The 20,188-nt window shown below is 37.5% G+C and overlaps 2 protein-coding genes across 2 annotated transcripts; one reads left to right on the top strand and one right to left on the bottom strand.

Moving 5' to 3' along the window:
• The first annotated feature begins 12,716 nt into the window (after positions 1-12,716).
• Positions 12,717-14,635, top strand: LOC111900208 (cyclin-D5-1). Its single transcript, XM_023896076.3, has 5 exons — positions 12,717-13,129; positions 13,214-13,300; positions 13,469-13,763; positions 13,839-13,972; positions 14,058-14,635. Exons 1-5 carry the CDS (start codon positions 12,890-12,892, stop codon positions 14,232-14,234), a joined length of 933 nt encoding a protein of 310 aa, XP_023751844.1. The 5' UTR covers positions 12,717-12,889; the 3' UTR covers positions 14,235-14,635.
• Positions 14,634-18,994, bottom strand: LOC111900209 (calcium-transporting ATPase 2, plasma membrane-type). The gene is made up of 7 exons (XM_023896077.3): positions 18,535-18,994; positions 18,144-18,198; positions 16,117-18,047; positions 15,881-16,039; positions 15,593-15,764; positions 15,191-15,489; positions 14,634-15,099 (listed from the first exon to the last, which is right to left on the bottom strand). The coding sequence occupies exons 1-7, from the start codon at positions 18,709-18,711 to the stop codon at positions 14,839-14,841; spliced, it is 3,054 nt and encodes a 1,017-aa protein (XP_023751845.1). The 5' UTR covers positions 18,712-18,994; the 3' UTR covers positions 14,634-14,838.
• Between the last annotated feature and the right edge of the window lie 1,194 nt (positions 18,995-20,188).

The following is a 20,188-nucleotide window of genomic DNA, read 5'->3' as shown; positions in this document are numbered from 1 at the left end:
ATGGTGTATTTGTACCCATGGATCCAAGGAAATGGAAAGCCATGACAATTAAGAGTTTACCTTAATTGTGTAACTATATAAGCATCTTATTATTGAGGAAAAATCGGCCACTAGTGTGTGTGAAGAAAGGGCTAGCCGATTTTGGTGAGTGTAGAATTCTCTCAAGTCATTCTAAGTGTTTTGATGATTGTGATTCCATTTGAGGTGTCACACTTGGGGCACTAGGCACTCAAGCTTCATGAAGACATTCTACACCAAAGAGGTATGTATTCTATCTTGCTATAGTCATTGTTTTGTATGCTAGATTAGGATAATACCTTGGAAGTTCTTATTTGCATGTATAATAGAGAAAACATAGATCCAAGGTATTTAGGGTTGCATGTACACTTAGGAGTGTTAGAATGCTCAAAACCCAACAGACGTGACCTGCTACAAGTGTGGAAAGGTTGGACATTTTGCCAATGAATGTCCGAACAACAAAAGGATGTGTTTTGGTTGCAATGAAGAGGGGCACATTTTAAAAGACTGTCCGAAGAAGAAGGAGGCAGCAAAGCCCAACATTCCACCAAAGCCGAAGGCGAGAGCCTTCCAGATGACACTTGAGGCTGCGAAAGATGAAGCTGATGTCGCTTCAGGTACCTTTCTCGTAAACGAATTACCTGCTCATATATTGTTTGATTCTGGAGCCAACTACTCCTTTATTTCGCATGAGTTTGGTAGAAAGCTAGCTTTGCCTGTTTATAGACTAGATAATGCTTTATTAGTCGAAGTAGCTAGTGGCAAGTTTGTACTTGTTAGCTATCGCATGAAAAACATCTTAATTGATCTGAATGGGAATAAGTTCCATGAGGAATTATTGCCTATCGAACTTAATGGTTTCGACATCGTCTTGGGGATGGATTGGCTTAGCGCCAATGATGCCGAAATTTTATGCAAGAAAAAGATAGTTAAAGTAAACCTGCCTGGAAAAGATTCGTTTATGGTGTATGGGGACAAACAGCGAGTGAATTCTGGGATCATTTCTCTAATGAAAGCCAGAAAGTGTTTGAACAAGGGATGTACATCATATTTAGCATTTGTGATTGATGCTAAGAAGGAAAAAAAGGTGATGCAGAGCATTCCAGTGGTGTGTGATTATCCGGAAGTATTTCCCGAAGATCTTCCTGGATTACCACCTGATAGACAAGTGGAGTTCAGAATAGACTTGTTACCAGGAACCACGCCAATAGCAAAAGCACCTTATCGATTAGCACCGACGGAGATGAAGGAGCTGATGATGCAACTTCAGGAGTTATTGGACAAAGGTTTCATTAGACCTAGTTCATCGCCCTGGGGAGCTCCGGTGTTATTTCTAAAGAAGAAAGATGGAAGTATGAGAATGTGCATCGATTACAGAGAGCTGAACAAGGCAACAATAAAGAATAGATATCCGTTGCCGAGGATTGATGACCTGTTTGATCAATTGCAAGGTTCGAGCTATTTCTCGAAGATCGATCTGAGGTCAGGATATCATCAGCTAAAAGTAAGAGAGCAAGATATCGAGAAGACTGCATTCAGAACTAGATATAGACACTACGAGTTCTTGGTTATGTCGTTTGGACTAACCAATGCTCCAGCAGCGTTCATGGATTTGATGAATAGGGTTTGTAATCCTTTCCTTGATAAATCCGTGATAGTGTTCATAGACGACATTCTGATTTACTCGAAAAGCCAGGAGGAGCATGGCAGACACTTGCGAGAAGTGTTAGAAGTTTTGAAGAAGGAGAAACTTTATGCGAAGTTCTCCAAATGTGATTTTTGGATTCGTGAAGTCCAATTCTTGGGTCACGTGGTCAACCAAGAAGGGATAATGGTTGATCCAGCGAAGATCGAAGCTGTGACGAAGTGGGAACAACCGAAAAGTCCCACGGAGATTCGAAGCTTTTTAGGATTAGCCGGATATTACCGAAGGTTTATCCAAGGTTTTTCTTCGATTGCTACTCCATTAACAGCTTTGACCCACAAAGGAGCTACTTATGCTTGGAGTGATAAGCATAAAGAAGCATTCGAGAAGTTAAAGAAGAAGCTATGCGAGGCACCGATACTTTCTCTACCCGATGGAGTTGAAGACTTTGCTGTTTATAGCGATGCGTCTGGTGTTGGATTGGGTTGTGTTTTGACCCAAAGAGAAAAGGTGATAGCATATGCATCTCGATAGCTGAAAGAGCATGAAAAGAATTACCCGACTCATGATTTGGAGTTGGCAGCGGTAGTTTTCGCTCTAAAAATATGGAGGCATTACCTCTATGGCACGAAGTGCAAACTTTTCACTGATCATAAGAGTCTCCAATACCTCTTTAATCAGAAAGAATTGAATATGAGGCAACGACGCTGGCTAGAATTACTTAAAGACTACGACTGCGAGATACTTTACCACCCCGGTAAAGCTAATGTTGTTGCTGATGCTCTCAGTCGGAAGGTCAATCTTGAAAGGAAGAGGCCAAGAGCGTTGAGAATTGAAGTTGTCTCGACCATTGTGGAAAGTATAAAGAAAGCTCAAGAGGAAGCTTCTGAGAAAAATGACCGAAAGGAGGAACGTTTGGGTAAAACGTTGGTGTTTGGTACTAACGGTCATGGACTGAAGGTATTCCAAGATCGTATTTGGGTACCTAAGTCAGGAGGAATTAGGGACCTTTTGATGGAAGAAGCTCACAAAACCATGTACTCAATTCATCCGGGTAGCACTAAAATGTATAGGGACCTGAAACCCTACTACTGGTGGCCGACGATGAAGCTTGATGTTGCAAAGTATGTGGCCGAGTGTGTGACTTGTGCGAGAGTCAAGACACAACATCAGAAACCTTACGGGAGTTTAGAACCATTGCCTGTGCCTATGGGTAAGTGGGAAGACATTGCTATGGATTTTGTCACTAAACTGCCCAGAACAAAGAATGGTCACGACATGATTTGGGTGCTCGTTGATCGATTCACTAAGAGTGCGCATTTCATAGCAGCCAAGGAGAAATGGTCTATGGAAAAGCTTGCGAATTCTTACGTGAAGGAAATTGTGAGGCTTCACGGTGTTTCGTTAACGATTGTATCGGATCGTGATAGCCGTTTCACATCGAGGTTTTGGAAAAGTCTACAAGAGGAAATGGGTACCAAGTTATGTTTAAGCACAGCTTACCATCCGCAGACTGATGGTCAGAGTGAAAGAACAATACAAACACTTGAAGATATGCTGAGAGCATGTACCTTGGAATTCCTAGGTAATTGGGATGAACATTTACCGTTGGTAGAATTTTCCTATAATAATAGTTTTCACTCGAGCATTAAGATGGTACCCTATCAAGCTTTGTATGGACAAAAGTGTCGTACGCCGTCTTGTTGGCTTGAGGCTGGGGAAAAGCAGTTTATGGGACCGGAGATGGTTCATCAAACTGCTGAAAAGTTGAAAATAATTAGGGAAAGAATGTTAGCAGCTCAAGATCGTCAAAAGAGCTATGCTGACAAGAAGCGAAGACCGATGACTTTTGAGGTTGGAGATTCGGTTTTGCTTAAAGTCTCGCCGTGGAAGGGACTTATAAGATTTGGTAAAAGGGGAAAGTTGAGTCCAAGGTTTATTGGACCGTTTAAAGTCCTTCAGAGGATTGGGAATCAAGCTTACAAGCTCGAATTACCCGAAGAGCTGAATGGAATTCACAACACTTTTCATGTGTGTTATTTGAGGAAGTTCACGGGAGAAGTTCCCGATATAATTCCAATTTCTGAATTGAGAATTGATGAGAACAAAAGGTTGATTGAAGAACCAGAGGCAATTGTTGACCGAAAGACTAAGAAGTTGCGACGCAAAATGGTTGGGTTAGTGCTTGTCCGTTGGAAACACACAAATGGGCCGAATCTCACCTGGGAGACGGAGAGTGACATGTTGAGTCGCTATCCGCATTTGTTTGTTGATGTGTGATTCCGGGGACGGAATCATTCTAAGGTGGAGAGAATTGTAACGCCTGTGTTTCCGGGCTTGCCATTTGTAGCAATGTAATGGTCTAGGTTAACCTTTGTAACCCGTTTTGAAATAATAAGATTGTATTATTTGAGTATTATGTGTTTTGTGCTTAATTGCTTAATTATGTGGTTTGATTAATTAAGAATAAAAATAAGCGTCAAAATTTAAGTGTAAAATAAACTTAATATCTTTGGTTAATGTTGTAGTAGTTGAAACGAGGTTTCCGAATATATATAGAACGCCCAAATCTGACTTCGTATGAGGAAGTTATGATTTATCGAAGTTCCGGCTTAGCGGCATGCAGCCTGAAATACTCGATTTGAGATCGAGCGGTTTTTAGCTGAACCAATCTAAATGAGAATCAAAGATTTCATTGTTGGTATCGAAGCGATAAAAAGTTAGGCGAGAACGGACGTCAAACGAAGAAGTTATGAATTTATAACGAAAGTTTCTGTCGCGGCCTATTAAAAATAATTAATAAAAATAAAGTCAAAATTAGCCGACGGAGTCTAAACGAAAGTCGTAGAGCATGGTCTCACCTTTCCGTGGATATAAAGAACGTCGAAAACGGAGTTCGTATGAAGAAGTTATGAATTTCCGAAGTTTATTAATCATTTTGTAATTAAATTTAATTATAATTCGGAGGTATTATCCGAAGACGAGTCACCGGTGTGATCCGGAGTACGCCCCGCGTACGAGGTTACGCTACCGCGTACTCAGCATAGTGTCGACACTTCGGATGACGCATGCAGTGACGATTTCGGAAGCAGTACGCGCTGCGTACTGCAGTACGCCCCGCGTACTCCGAGGCTCCAGCCTCTATAAAAGGGATCCGAAGGCAGCCGAGAGTTTTGTTCATTTCTTCTCTTCTCTCTAGTCTTTTGCATCGTTTTGCGTGCCGATTCCACCCCGAAGCCCCGGTATCATACTCTAGCCCCGAGGCAAGTCCCGACACCCCGAAGATCCCGAGAAGTGCGGTTTCTGAGTCGAGGCTCTGCCCGTGAGAAGTTCGATTTTCAAGGAGATCTTCCAGATCTGCTGTGGATTACTACTTCTATAAGCCGTAGTGCTGTCCGATCATCTTCTGATCAAGTGAGTGTATACTACCTTTCATAAACACAATAATAATACGAGTTTGGTTCGAGTGTATTAAGTATATTGTTGTTTATAAGTGTGAGTGTGTAGTTATTTCTTCCAAATACAATAATACGAAGTATTATATATAAAATACGTGCTATGTGTATATATTTGGTTGTGTTATGTGTGAATGTGTATTCACTCTCTTCTATCTTATAGATCTGCTTATTTCTTTATGAGATATGTGTTATGTGTGTGTGCCTCATCTGTTATGTGATATATGTGTTGATTAAAGCATGCTATACAGGTTTTCTTTAAACTATGTATACAAATGTATATTTTTATCTACTAATATGTTGGGTAGAACATGGGTAGACAGTTGGTGTGTGATAAACAGATGAGAGGCCTTGTTGTTGTTTGATTGAGTCATCTAGCGGAGTTTAGATGACGACCACTAGCTATTCTAGACAGTCTTGTGGAAACATTAGCAGGTTCGCCACTTGTAGGTGTTAATGAACTTGGGTGTTCATTCGCTGTACTCCATTCCCCCTCATGGTTGCCTTATTTGACTTATATTGCTGAGGTACCCCCGACGCATGTGTTGTCGCCCCGATGAAATATTCTTAGACTAGGTCCCTTATGTTAGTTGTTTTAGGGACATTAAAGTGAGAATAACGGGAATGGGTAATTGGGTTATTGTTGGTTGGTGAAAATTAAATATGATATTTATTGTGGGTTGAAAACCCTATATGCTCACCAGGCTCCCAAGCCTGACCCACTCAGTTTTAAATTGTATTACAGGTAGTGGCGGAAGGGCATGATATGGATGAACCATCAAGTTGTTTTGTTTACAAGTCTGCATATGTTTATATTTGTCATATGACTTGTAATGTATTCGTTTATGCTTATTGGTCTATATCGGAACATGACACCCCGAGTTTTGATTATAATGAAAATACATTTCTTTTATGAAATGCTTCGGTAAACAATGTTTTATCATGTTTTGTTTTTGGGAACAAATTCCGCAACTCTTTCAAATCAAAAGGATTTACTCTGAAAATATTTAAAAGCATAAATGAAAATCAGTCTTTTCTGGCCGAGATTTTGGGGATGTCACAGTTGACCACGTGACCCAAGAATTGGACTTCTCGAATCCAAAAATCACATTTGGAGAACTTACCATACAACTTCTCCTTCCTCAAGACTTCCAACACTTCTCGCAAGTGTCTGCCATGCTCCTCTTGGATTTTCGAATAAATCAGAATGTCATCTATGAACACTATCATAGATTTATCTAGGAACGGATTACAAATCCTGTTTATTAAATCCATGAATGCTGCTGGGCGATTGGTTAGTCCAAACGACATAACCAAAAAATCATAGTGTCCATACCGCGTTCTGAATGCAGTCTTCTCGATATCCTGCTCTTTCACCTTCAGCTGATGATATCCTTACCTAAGATCGATCTTCGAGAAATAGCTCGAACCTTGTAGTTGATCGAACAGGTCATCAATACTCGGAAACGGATATCTATTCTTTATTGTTGCCTTGTTCAGCTCTCTGTAATCGATGCACATTCTCATACTTCCATCTTTCTTCTTTACGAATAACAACGGAGCTCCCCAGGGTGATGAACAAGGTCTTATGAAACCTTTGTCCAATAATTCCTGAAGTTGCATCATCAGCTCCTTCATCTCCGTCGGTGCTAATCGATAAGGTGCTTTTGCTATTGGCGTCGTCCCTGGTAACAAGTCTATTCTAAACTCCACTTGTCTATCAGGCGGTAATCCGGGAAGATCTTCGGGAAATACTTCCGGATAATCACATATGACAGGAATGCTCCGCATTTCCTTTTTCTCCTTTTTAGCATCGATCACGAATGCTAGATAAGATGTACATCCTTTGGCTAAACACTTTCTGGCTTTCATTAGAGAAATGATCCCAGAACTTACTATGCATTTGTCCCCATACACTATAAATGACTCTTTCCCTAGCGGGTTTACTTTGACTATCTTCTTCTTGCATAATATCTCGACGTCATTGGCGCTAAGCCAATCCATTCCAAGAACGATGTCGAAACCGTTAAGTTCGATATGCAATAATTCCTAGTGAAACTTATTCCTATTCAAATCAATTAAGATGTTTTTCATACGATGGCAAACAGGTACAAACTTGCCACTAGCAACTTCGACTAATAAAGCATTATCTAATCTATCGACAGACAAAGCTAATTTTCTACCAAATTCATGCGAATTAAAGGAGTAGTTGGCTCCAGAATCAAATAAAATTTTGGCAGACAATTTGTTAACAAGAAAGGTACCTGAAGCGACATCAGCTTCATCTTTAGCAACTTCCAAAGTCATCTGGAATGCTCTCGCCTTCGGCTTTGGCGGATGTTGGGTCTTGTCGCCTCCTTCTTTTTCGAACAGTCCCTCGACATATGTCCCTCCTCACCACAACCATAACAAACTTTCTTAGTGAGGGTGCATTCATTGTCATAGTGCCCTGGCTTTCCACATTTAAAACATGTGGCCACTACCTCACATTTTCCATGATGCTTCTTCTTACATTTTTCGCACCATTTCGCTTCCCCTCCTCCTCCTCTCGAACTAGACTTCGAGAACTTGTTTTTCTTGTTGGACCCTGAAGGTCAATCGAACTTCATCTTTTCACCAACCTCTATCCTTTCCAGATCCTTTTCCTTCTGCTAGGCCTCCACATTCTTAGTTGCTCGAACAGTTGTTTTCAGAATGGTTGCCATCTTGACTGTCGGGCCAAAGTCGGCAGGCGGTCCATTAGCAAACCTCTCAATCTTGGAGAGTTCTGTTGGCACTAGGTACATAAATAACTTCATTTTCTCAGTGAATGCGGTAGCATAGTCGTCTATGCTCATTCTCCCTTTCTTTAAGTTTTGGAACTCATTGTTCAGATCAATCAGATCTATCTCTGAACAATACTGCACCCTTAATTGTTCCAAGAACTCCTCTCATGACATTTTCAGGGCTTCTCCTCTGTAGTGATGTTGATTATGATGGCATGTGCGGAATTAGAAAGATCTAGTAATTCATCATACAAATTCAAGAACATAAGCAGTAAATAAATCTTTTTAAGCTCTTATTAGATCTAGAAAGATTATACAAATGGGTCTTGTATACAAATTCTCTCTCTAGTCTAACACTCCAAAATAGACTCTTACATAATGGGAGTCACTCACTTCCTATTTATAGGAAAGACTCAACCCATTTACACATACAAAGAGGAAAGCCTAAACACATTACATCCAAGCATGACTTTGCACCCTAACATTCTCCCCCTCAAAGTTAGGATTGGATGTCCGGCTTTAATCTCCAACGAGCTAGCGCGATCAAGACCAAACTCCCCCTCGAAGTAACACCGGTCTTCAAATCTGCAAATGAATATTCGACAAACCCGAGAAGCTTCGAATACCCATCATTCTCCCCCTTTTTATAATCAAAAAATGATTATAAAACCCACTAAGGATGAGAAGCGCCCGAGGAATAGTCTTCACAATACTCCCCCTTGATGTGTACCAAAAATGAATCACCAAAAATCTTGCACGGAAAAACAATCACGAAAAAGCCACAAAAAATTTTCAATTTATGAAAAAATTTGACTTTTTGGGTGAAAGTTGCAAGATTTTTCAAAATCCGGGTAGAAATTGTCACTTTTTGAAACTTGCAGGGACCCGTTGCGTCCAAAATAGCCAAATATGCAAAACTCTCCCCCTTTTTCAAATCTGGGTAGAAAGCGTCAATTTGCACAAACTGCAGGGACTAGAAATGCACAATCTTCAATTTTCAGCAAAATATAGTCCTTTTAGAATTTGGGTGAAAACTGCCAAAAATTCGAAGTCTCAGGGACTATCTTCGTAAATTCTGCCCTTTTTCACAAACATACGAAGACCATGCCCAAAAATGTGAAGTACCAAAAAATTTTCGAAGTTGGGCGAAAAGTGTCAAACATACGAAACATGCTTTAATTTTTGAAGTGTCAACACATCGAAGGTTCAAGGGCTGTTTTCGAAACTTTGTCATTTGCTCAATTCTTTCGAAGACCCCAATTCACAAAGTACGAAGCATACGAAGACCTGTCTATGAACAGTAACCATCCTTCGTTTGTTCAATCACCAACCCTTCGTAGATTCAGCCATATACCCTTCATTTCTTGACCTCAAGATTAAATAACCAAGGCTTCGTTTTTAACATCCAACAAGGCTTCGTTTTTAACATTCAGCAAGGCTTCGTTTTTAACATCGATGCTTGACCCCAAATACAAAATCACAAATCTCGTTTTACAAGTCTTCTCTTCCCAAATCGATTCTTAACCCTTTGAATCTAAAATCACAAACACATCTCTTTGATCATTCAACTGCATCATTCTTCGAATGAAAATCAGAAACACCCTTCAAAGTTCATCATTCAAAAAATTCTTTTGAAATCTTCGTTCCCAGTTCCTTCGTTAGTTTATCATAAACACCCTTCGATTCACTAACCTGAATTGTTCTTCGATTTTGTTACCATTCCTTCATTTTTTTTTCATCAAGTTGCCAACCCTTCGCTTTTAATCAAAATCATTGATAATGAAGCGTGAATCCAGTTTATATCAACAATTCCAAATCAAAAAAAATCTTATGCCAAAAGCAAGACTTCGCTTTTAAGAAACGGGGACCCAAAATCACAACATCACACTTCGATTCCAAAATCACAGCCTTCGTTTTCAGTAATGCATCTCGATCATTCAACCACTCCAAAAACAAAATCATACATTTTCAAATATCGACTTACAGTTCTTCGTTCCTTATCGTTCTTCCCAAAATTGATTTCACTACTTTTGTTCCTTTGATTCCCAAATCACAAACAATCCTTCGTTCCTTTGAACTCGATTTCCACCTCGTATCTACTCAAATTGAAAATCGATTCAAACTAAACACTCTCAAATCATCATCAATACTTGTTAAATTTCCAGTGCATATTTCAATTTCAATGCATTCAAATCTAGGTAAGGGAAATCGACACTTGATCAACAAAAACAACTCAAATCACGATTCGGCTACACATTTGAAATCTCAAATCGTGACCCTTCAGTCAATATACAGATATCGATCATTCAATCATCAAAGAACAAGTATTTTGACTTTTTGGATTTGACTTGATGAATTCATCACTCGATATATACAAATCGATACTTTTCTAACCTACAACTTGATCATAATCGACTAATGATGATGAAATCAAATAAAGTCGATTCACAAGTAAAAGGTAACTTGTCAAAAAAAATGATGAAATCTCATTCGTTCGAGAAAACAATAACTGGAATTGAGTGAAGACCAAGAATAAACGATTTGTTTTAGATTTCGATTAAAACATAGTTTGGGCTTCATGAACAGTAGATAATTCATATATGGACTCAATAATATTTGTATTACGATTTTTGGGTTTAAGAATCCAGATCCATTGTATTATCAGTAAATTGGGCTTCGAAGCAATCGAATATTAACAAATATGAACAGTATCGAGATTTAAGTTTGGGCTTAATCAAGATTTATTGATTTTGAGGAATTTTGATCTAAACAAAAATAATTGGATCAATCAATGGGGTTGAAACGGATTTGATCCAATGAGGCAAATCGATCAAAAATGAAAAACGTAAAATACGAATCAAAATCATGGATGTTTTGGAATCCATTTGAGAATTTGAGTTACCTTTTTCACGAATCGAGATCCATTTTCAACGAACGAATCAAATTTGGAAGATCTTGGTTCTTTTGTCGGAATGAGAAAATCTCCAAATCGAACATTGTACCACCCACCATGCGAGATGTACAACTCGTTCTTCGTGTTCTTCGTGTTCTTCATCAAACCAAGAACATCTTCAAAAGAACCACCAACACATTTGGGTTTTGACTTCAAATTTAATTCAACACTTGGAGATTGTTGCTTTGGAAACCAAATTTGTTTCACGGATTTTGGCTTCACAACATATGATGATTTTAGTGAGTAAACCCGCTTATTCTTCCGATTCATCTTCTTCTTCTTTTTCTTTCTCATCTTTTTGCATCTTGAAGACTTGACTTCATGAACAAACCCACTTTCAACAACATGAACATTTTGAGTTTGAATCAAATCTTTTGGAGTTTGATATTTGTGAATTTCTTGAACCACCGGCTTCCGATAAGGAATCATTCCTTCAAACGAATCACAAGAACACAAAATATCATCGGTTTGAACTCCAATCGAGCAAAAAACTTTTTCATCATGAGAATCAACTTGAACTCCTTTTTCTTGAACATCAAGAACATCACATTGAACTCCATTATCAAGAACTTCAAGAAATTTAAGAGCACGAAGATCATTTGGGTCTTCAATAAGAGAAACATATTTCTTATTGAACAAATCTCTTTCTTCTCCTTCCTTTTGATTTCTACTACAAACTAATATGGACAAGGCAATTTTATTCAACCATGCAATCTTACAAATTGGTTGAAATACCAAGCTTCCATGATCATCCTTCAAACCTCCATAAGAAACCAAATTACCCCATGAAATCAATTTGCTTAAAACCAACCTATAAAATTGATCTTCATTGACTTTGTATTTCACATCTTTAACAATCGCAATCCAAGAATCATATGGCAAACCCACCATGATCACAAAAACTTGAAGATTTCTAGAGAGAGAAAGTGATTTTGAATGAGTTTTCTAGAGAGATAAAGTGATACAAACAAGTATTCTAGAGAGAGAAAGTCGAATTATGGATCAAACCAAAGAAAAATTCGACTTCTAGAACACAAAAAACACTCTCTAAACACGAAGATCAATGAACAATAAGAATCACCAAATCAAAATAGCCATCAAGGATCAATTCTTGATGAAATGAAGAACACCCGCTCTGATACCAATTGTAGTGATGTTGATTATGATGGCATGTGCGGAATTAGAAAGATCTAGTAATTCATCATACAAATTCAAGAACACAAGGAGTAAATAAATCTTTTTAAGCTCTTATTAGATCTAGAAAGATTATACAAATGGGTCTTGTATACAAATTCTCTCTCTAGTCTAACACTCCAAAATGGACTCTTACATAATGGGAGTCACTCACTTCCTATTTATAGGAAAGACTCAACCCATTTACACATACAAAGAGGAAAGATCTAGGAAGTTATGATTTATAATAGATGTTTTAGTGTTTTTATGTTACTAAAAGTTGTAATTTTTATTTTTTATATTTTTTTATTCGTTGCGTATATATCTTTTTTTTTTATATAAAATGTTATAATAAATGTTTTTGTATTTTTATGTTACTAAAAGTTGTAGTTCATATTTTTGTTCATACATTATGTTACCCGTTATATATAGATTATCATATGTTTGATATATAATTTACACAATTTTAAACGGTTTATAAAATTATCAAATAATTGTATATATCATAATGAGTTAAAAATTAAAAATATAATATTTAATAAAACTAACATGTTAACTATATATTTGCTTTATTATTAACATTTTGTTTCAAAAATAGAGACATTAAGTAATAATTCTGCAAAAATTATTATTTAGCTATATAATTGTATTCATCTAGTTAAAAGAAAAAACCATTAAAAACCGCTAATGCTAATGAAACTTCCCACTAGTCCACTGCTCTTCTATATATCTCATGTCCAAAATTTGGCGGCACCAAAATCGCAGCTACTCACCAGCTCCCCAATTTCGCGCCTCTTCTCCCTCTAGATTTCCTCCATCCAACAAATTAATCAATAACTCTTCCTTGATTTTGCTTCTCCTTCACTAGATTTCCTTAGAAATGGATCCCGACACTACATTTTCTCTACCAAGTCTCTTGTGTGAAGAAGATGAATCGTCTTTAAACGAAATCAAGCTCGATGCTTCCTTACCTAAATCGGAAGACGATCGGTATATACGATCTCTGATCGAAACAGAATCCAAATCAAATGATTATGGTTGCGTTTGCATTTCCGATGATGATAATAGTAGAAACTGGTTCAAATGTGCTCGATTAGACGCCATTAACTGGATTTTCAGTGTACGAAGCTCTCTGTTACTTAATGATTCTCCTTGTTTCACTCTTTTCGTTCTGGTGTTTATCGAGTTTTCTAATTTGTTGCAGACCAGAGAAATTTTAGGTTTTCAATTTCGTACAGCTTATCTCTCTTTGACATACTTCGATCGATTCATTTCAAGGCGATTTATCGATGTAAGTGTACTTGCTTCATTAAAACACCATTTTTCCCCCAAAACGATAATCATCCCCGTTTCTGTTTACTGTGTACAGCAACATCATTTTGTTCCGAAAAGGTTAAAAGTTGAAATAATTTATGTAATTGTTGGGATTAATGCTGATTAAGTGATTATGAATTGATAGATTGGGAAAGAATGGGCTATTCAATTGCTGTGTATTGCATGCTTATCTTTAGCTGCTAAAATGGAGGAACAAGTTGCGCCATCATTGTCCCACTACAAAGCACAAGGGTACAACTTCGAAAGCAGTGTGATTCAAAGAATGGAATTAATGGTTTTGACAACATTAGAATGGAAAATGTCCTGCATCACCCCATTTGCTTATCTTCACCATTTCTTCTCCAAAGTTCAAGATGAATGTGAATGTGATGAGTTTCTAGTGTCCAAATCCATTGAACTCATTCTTGATTTCTCCAAAGGTATTAATGCTTCAATAGCTTGATTCATTTTGGGATTCTTTGTGTACCAAAAACTAAAATTGTTTGTTTTTACAGAGATTAATTCCATGGATTATAGGCCATCTGTTGTTGCCATAGCCTCAGTGTTATTAGCTTGTGATGATCAATTAACAAGAAACACAATGGAGTTAAAGATTGGTGTAGTGTCATCCCTTTACTCTCTAGAAAAAGTAAGACCGGATTAAGTTGTTCTTTTGTATTAAGTAAAAAGAAACATTCATTATCTTATTAATCTAACATTTTGTTCATTTCTAGGAACATATATACTTGTGTTACAATCTTTTGAAGGATATCAAGACTAAAAAGAATAACACTCCATGCTTGATGAATTCGTTTAGTTCATTAAGAACTCATTGGAGCCCTTCTTCCACCATTAAGAGGAAGCTTAGATTTGAACAAAATTGTCCATTGCAGAAGATTATTAGGAGATAGTAGTAACTGCAACACTTTGTTTTTTAACAAGAAATGGATTCAATTGATTGGATTTGGATATTTGATGGGTGATCATTTTGGAACACAATAATCTACCAACATATGGTTTGATCTTTGAGTTATTTTGAGAGGGATTTTGAATATGGAAAGTTGCAAGTAGTGAAAGTGGGTGGTATGTAAAGCTTAACATACAGTGAGAAGGGCCCAAAGATGGGTCTTCAATGGGAAGTTTTTTCTTTACTTTATTTAATTTTTCTTCTTGAGTTCAATTGTCTTTTCATTTCATCACCCTTTTTAAGCTTTAAGTCTGGATAAAGATTGTACTGTTTCTGTGTATATGTCAAAAGACCTAAGAGGTTTTGGGAATGTGGAAATTGGAATGGAGTCATTATTTGATTTGATATGATTTGTTGAGTGGACAAAATTCATCAAATAATACAACAGTGAAAGCTGAAACTGGGTGTTTTTGAGTTTGTGTGGGTCCTAAGTATTGAATGTCAGAAACGAAAAAAATGAAAACAACACTAAACACGATATAAATAATTGTACAACTATAAAGTCTACAAACCTAATTCCTAAAACTAATAAAAAAAAAAATCTAAATCTAATTAGTTTTTATATTTAACAAATATGGAATTCTTTTCAAGTAGACAGCAATCGGCATGCTTAAAAACCCAATAAAAATGCTAAAAAACCATTGGATGATTGTTAACGGTGAAGTATTTGCAAAAGTGCCCAAATACTCGACTATTATCACCTGAAAAATAAAAGTTGCTGAGATCACGCTTACGAACACATTGTTGTCCCATATGCCATCTGTGACGTCTTCTTTCTCCATTTCTCTAGAGTTTATTTCATTAAAAAGCTGCACAATTAATAATATATAAGTATTTTAACATCAACCAAATATAAAAACAAGTGTTGTGATACTGATATATAATTAATTAATTATATACCTGACAAAAAACGAAGGCGTTAAAAATTAGGGTGTTGAGGATTAAATCGGAATCATCTCCATAAAGACCAAAAAATGATTTTCCTTTTGATTGAAGTAGCCATATGACTGTGAATTGATAAATAGATTGGCCTAAAATATTCCGCCACATAACAATGCTTATAAAACTTCCTGTTCTACCAACTGGTTGTCTTTTCATTAATTCGTCATTTGGGGGTTCGGTTGCTAGGGCTAGGGCTCCCAGTGTGTCCATTATCATGTTCACCCATAACAGCTGGACAGCTGTAAGGGGAGCACTTCCTGCAGTAAAAGAAAAAAATAAAAATTAAAGAACGAGTAAGGACATGACACGTGGTGGTGAGTTATGAAATCGGTAGATGAGTTGTATTGTATTCGTAAGTACCAGTCAAACAAGCGGAAGTGAAGTTGACTACCAAAGCCACTACGTTGACCGTAAGCTGAAATTGTACAAATTTTTGAATGTTAATGTAGACCGATCTCCCCCATTTCGCAACCGTCACAATTGTCGAGAAATTATCGTCTAGAATAATAACATCCGCACTCTCTTTTGCTACCTGAAATCAAAGAAAAATATTCGTCTAAACAAAAACCAATACAGATCCCGATGTCAATAAGATGAACTGTAACTTTATGTCACACTGTCTTATGTAACAAATACAGTCTTGCTCACCTCGGTACCAGCAATGCCCATTGCAAGCCCAATATCGGCTTCATGAAGGGCAGGAGCGTCATTTGTACCGTCACCAGTAACCGCCACAACCTCACCGAATGTCGTTCTCAAGTGCCTCACGAGTGTATGCTTATCAAGAGGAGAAGATCGTGCCATTACCTAAATGAGGAAAAACAATAAATACAACTTCAAATAATTTTATTAGTTATTCCCAAATATGAATAAAAAAAATGTACCTGAATTTTGGGAATTAAATAGTACAATTCATCAAGACTTTTTTCACGAAAATCCGGACCTTCGATTGCAATCCCATCATCAGTAAGGATTCCACATTCTTTAGCGATCGCCTTCGCGGTAGTAATATTATCCCCTGTAACCATACGCACACTAATCCCTGCAGCCCGACAAAGAGCCACCGACTCTTTGACACCTGGACGGACAGGATCTTTAATCCCCACAATTCCAATACACGTGTACCCAGAAGCCGGAATAGCCGTTTCTGGAGAAACATCGGAATTAAGGTCTATATAAGCAAGACACAACGTTCGAAGAGCTTCACCCGCAAAATTGTCAATTATACCCTTGAGATCATTAACCGATCCCTCATCAAGAGGGACAACATCGCCATTTCCATTAATCATATTCTCACACGCAGCCAATATTATCTCTGAAGCACCTTTACAATGAGCTCGCACAATTCCTTCTGGAAGCTTCAACACCACCCCCATTCGTTTTTTTGTAGAAGTAAACGGCTCAACTCTAACAACTTTAGAACCTTCTCTCTCAGATTTAAAATCCCCACCTAACAACAACCCGAATTCCAGTATCGCTGTCTCCGTTGGTGTTCCTAAAATCTCACGATTCCCACGTTGGTTAATTACGACTTCGCCCCCGGTGTTGGTGAATATCGATTGTAGGAGAAGCTTCAACGCGTTATCGGGAATGTCATTGACTTTTTTGGTCAAATCCAAGACTTTTGTACAAATGCAAGCTTTCACTACTGTCATGTGGTTTGTAGTGAGTGTCCCGGTTTTATCGCTGCATATACTTGTTGCGGACCCCATGGTTTCGCAGGCTGCCAGGTGGCGAACGAGTGCTTTGTCATTCATCATTTTTTTCATGGCGAATGCGAGACTTAAAGTCACAGCTAAAGGTAAACCTTCGGGAACTGCAACAACAACAATGGTGACAGCTATTGCGAAATACTCAAGTAGTTCTAAAGCATCATCACCAGACCATTTCCAGTGAGTTTTTTGGTTGATTTTGTGAGTTATTAACTTTTGAACAAGAACTGTGAAAGTGATTATAGCGAAAAAAAGACCGATTTTTCCGATGATTGTTGCAACTCCATTGAGTTTGACTTGTAATGGGGTTTCATCATCTCCACCTTCACTTAAAGTTGCCATTAGTTTACCCCATTGTGTTCTCATTCCTACTGTTGTAACTAACATTTTGCATGATCCATCTTGGACTTTTGTTCCAGATAGTAAATAAGGGTTTTCGGTGGTTACCATTATTGGCTCACTTTCACCTGTTAAGCTTGATTCATCAATGGAGACTGAAAATCCAGAAAGGAAAAGTCCATCTGCAGGGACTTGATCGCCTATAGCGAGGTGCACGATATCACCCACGAGTAGTTCATAGATTGATAACTTTTGTCTGTATCCGTTTCTTGTAACTTGAATTGATATCTTTTTCTTTTCTTTATCCAAGTCTTTGAACTGTAAAGATTGACGATAATCACTTGTTGCTGTTACAAAAACCACTAATAAAATACTTGCGACAATTCCAAGCCCATCATGAGCTCCTCTTGGCCACCCTTCTGTTGCTATTCCAACGATTAAAGAGACAAATGCACAAACACCAAGGACCATTAATGTCATATCTTGAAGAGCTTCCCATACAAACACCCAAAAGCTTCTAAGTGGAGTCTCAGTGAATTTGTTGATCCCAAAATGTTCTTGTCTGGAGATTAGGGTTTGTTTATCAGTTGAAATGCCCGATGTTGTTGATGTGTTGAGCTTCTTTGCAATGCCATCTACACCACCGTGATGTTTGAGCTTTTTGGAATCGTGGCCTTCTACAATGGAAGCTACTTCATCAGCACAGATTTCGAAACCTGCAAATTTAACTTCCTCGGGTAGTGTGTAGTCGCTTGGTTGCACTCCTGTAATTATAAGATGATAAGATCACGAAAATGGCGTCAATAAGAAGAAATAACTTCAGTCACTACGTATAATATAAATCAGTACTAAGAACTCACCCTGTAAAAAGTGAACTGCAGCCTTAGACACCAAAACTGCTACCTTCAACTTCTCCTGTAAATATTATCAATCAAGGTATGATTGGTAAGTCAAGAGATGATAGGCCTGTCTAAATTCATAATCCCTATAGTAACTGTAAATCAAATCAAAATGCATATGCGTTATCAAATCACTAGTTTTAGTGCAAGTAGTTAATTTCCTTAATGGCAGATACATGAACAATTCTCTTAATAATCTACAGCGGAAGTTATAGCATATGTTCATATGCATATGCAGTTTCGTTCTGTGCAGAATTAAACAACCAATAGTTGCATCAGATATCTGTTATTCCGTATAAATCACTGCAAGTTTGGGGAAAAGTATCGAAAATAGAAAATCGAGAGGGCTGACCTGATTGGTACGTCGCATAGCAGCAACTTCATTGCGCTTGGCGAGGTTGGCAGTGAAACGAAACCGTCGTTTAGGGTTCTTGACAACGCCACAGAGCGTCCTCCAGTCCCTTAACGACTCATCCGACGAATGTTTAGGTTTCACTCTCCCGAAATTTTCATTCAGATAACTCTCCATTGCCGTTCCTTTCTTCAAAATCCACACGATCAACCTACCAGTCACTGAAAATCCCTCTATTGTTCAACCGATGTAAACCATCAAATCGGAAAATGAAGAATGGTTCTTTCTTCCTCCGCAAACGTTGGGTATACATAGAGAAAGCTTGAGAAATTGAAAAGGAAATGACGAACGAAGATGATATGCTTCAAATCGAAGCGTTGAAGAAATTCCTGCGACGGTTACCCGGAACTCGAAAAAAGTTGAGATGTCTCTGTTTCAGGTGGGAAAAACAGAGTGTGGATGGGTGGCAAATGATCCGATTGTCTTGGAAACGCAAATAACGGGTTCTTTCTTCTATATATAATAACAGTAAGAGTAAATTACACGAATGGTCCCTATGGTTTAGAGTAACTTGCATGCTTGGTCCCTAACTTATTTTTTAACTTGAAAAGTCCCTATTTTTTGTTTTTGTTACACGCTTGGTCCATACTGTTTGTTTCTGTTACGCGTTTGGTCCCTGTCTTACCTAAAAAGACTATTATTTAAATAGAGAAAAATTATAGGGTAAGTAAGGTAAGGTGAAGGGGTAGGATTGATGACGTGTTTATTTAAATAAATTAAAAAATCAAGGGCAAAATAGTTTTTTTAGGTAAGATGGGGACCAAGCGCGTAACAAAAGCAAACAGTAGAGACCATCCGAGTTAAAAAAATAAGTTATGAACCAAACACGTAAATTACCTTAAACCATAGGGACCATTCTTGTAATTTACTCTAACAATAAATGGAGAAATTTGTATATTTGGTTCATTTGGTTTGATGATTTTTTAGTTTCTTTTTGGATTGAAATTTTTGTCTTTTTATGAGATATAATTACTTAGAGAAGTAAAATGTATTTTATCTTTTAGTCATATTTTGTCACTAAATTATTTTTCGTTTTCTATTTACCTTTGAACTTGTTGAAACATGTACATTATACCGGTATGATCGGTAATAGTGGGTTTTGCCGGTTTCTGACGTTGTTTCTAGCCAAATATGAGTTTTTCAGTCATATTCTCCGATTAAACTTGATTTTCCGGCGTTATAAAACCTTGGATTTGCATTCAAATCAAATCCATGAAAGAACTCTGCTATTTTCTCAACAATAACACCTCATAATGTATAACCTGAAACTTCCATCTCTTTAATCCCAAACAACCTAAAGATCTCTTCCAGTAAAATTACAGTGGCTACAATAAATGTTGATAATGGCTTGAAAAACCCTTATCGATTGTACACCTTTCCTCCTTCAACTTCACTTTCTTCTTCATACAACTTGTCGACAAGAACCCTAAGTTCTTCCCTGGTAAATTCCAATCCCTCTTATAACCTTCGAGTAAACCAATCTCATTCACCAGATCATTACTATAACCAAGAAATTTTGCCTTATCTATCATACGAATGGAACCAGAGGATCCAACAACGATATCAATCTTTTGTTAGAGAATGTTTTCGATTA

This window comes from Lactuca sativa, chromosome 2 (genome assembly GCF_002870075.4).
Source record: "Lactuca sativa cultivar Salinas chromosome 2, Lsat_Salinas_v11, whole genome shotgun sequence".
NCBI lineage: Eukaryota > Viridiplantae > Streptophyta > Magnoliopsida > Asterales > Asteraceae > Lactuca > Lactuca sativa.
Note: the sequence above shows the minus strand (reverse complement) of the source record. Positions and strands in the feature narration are given on the sequence as shown.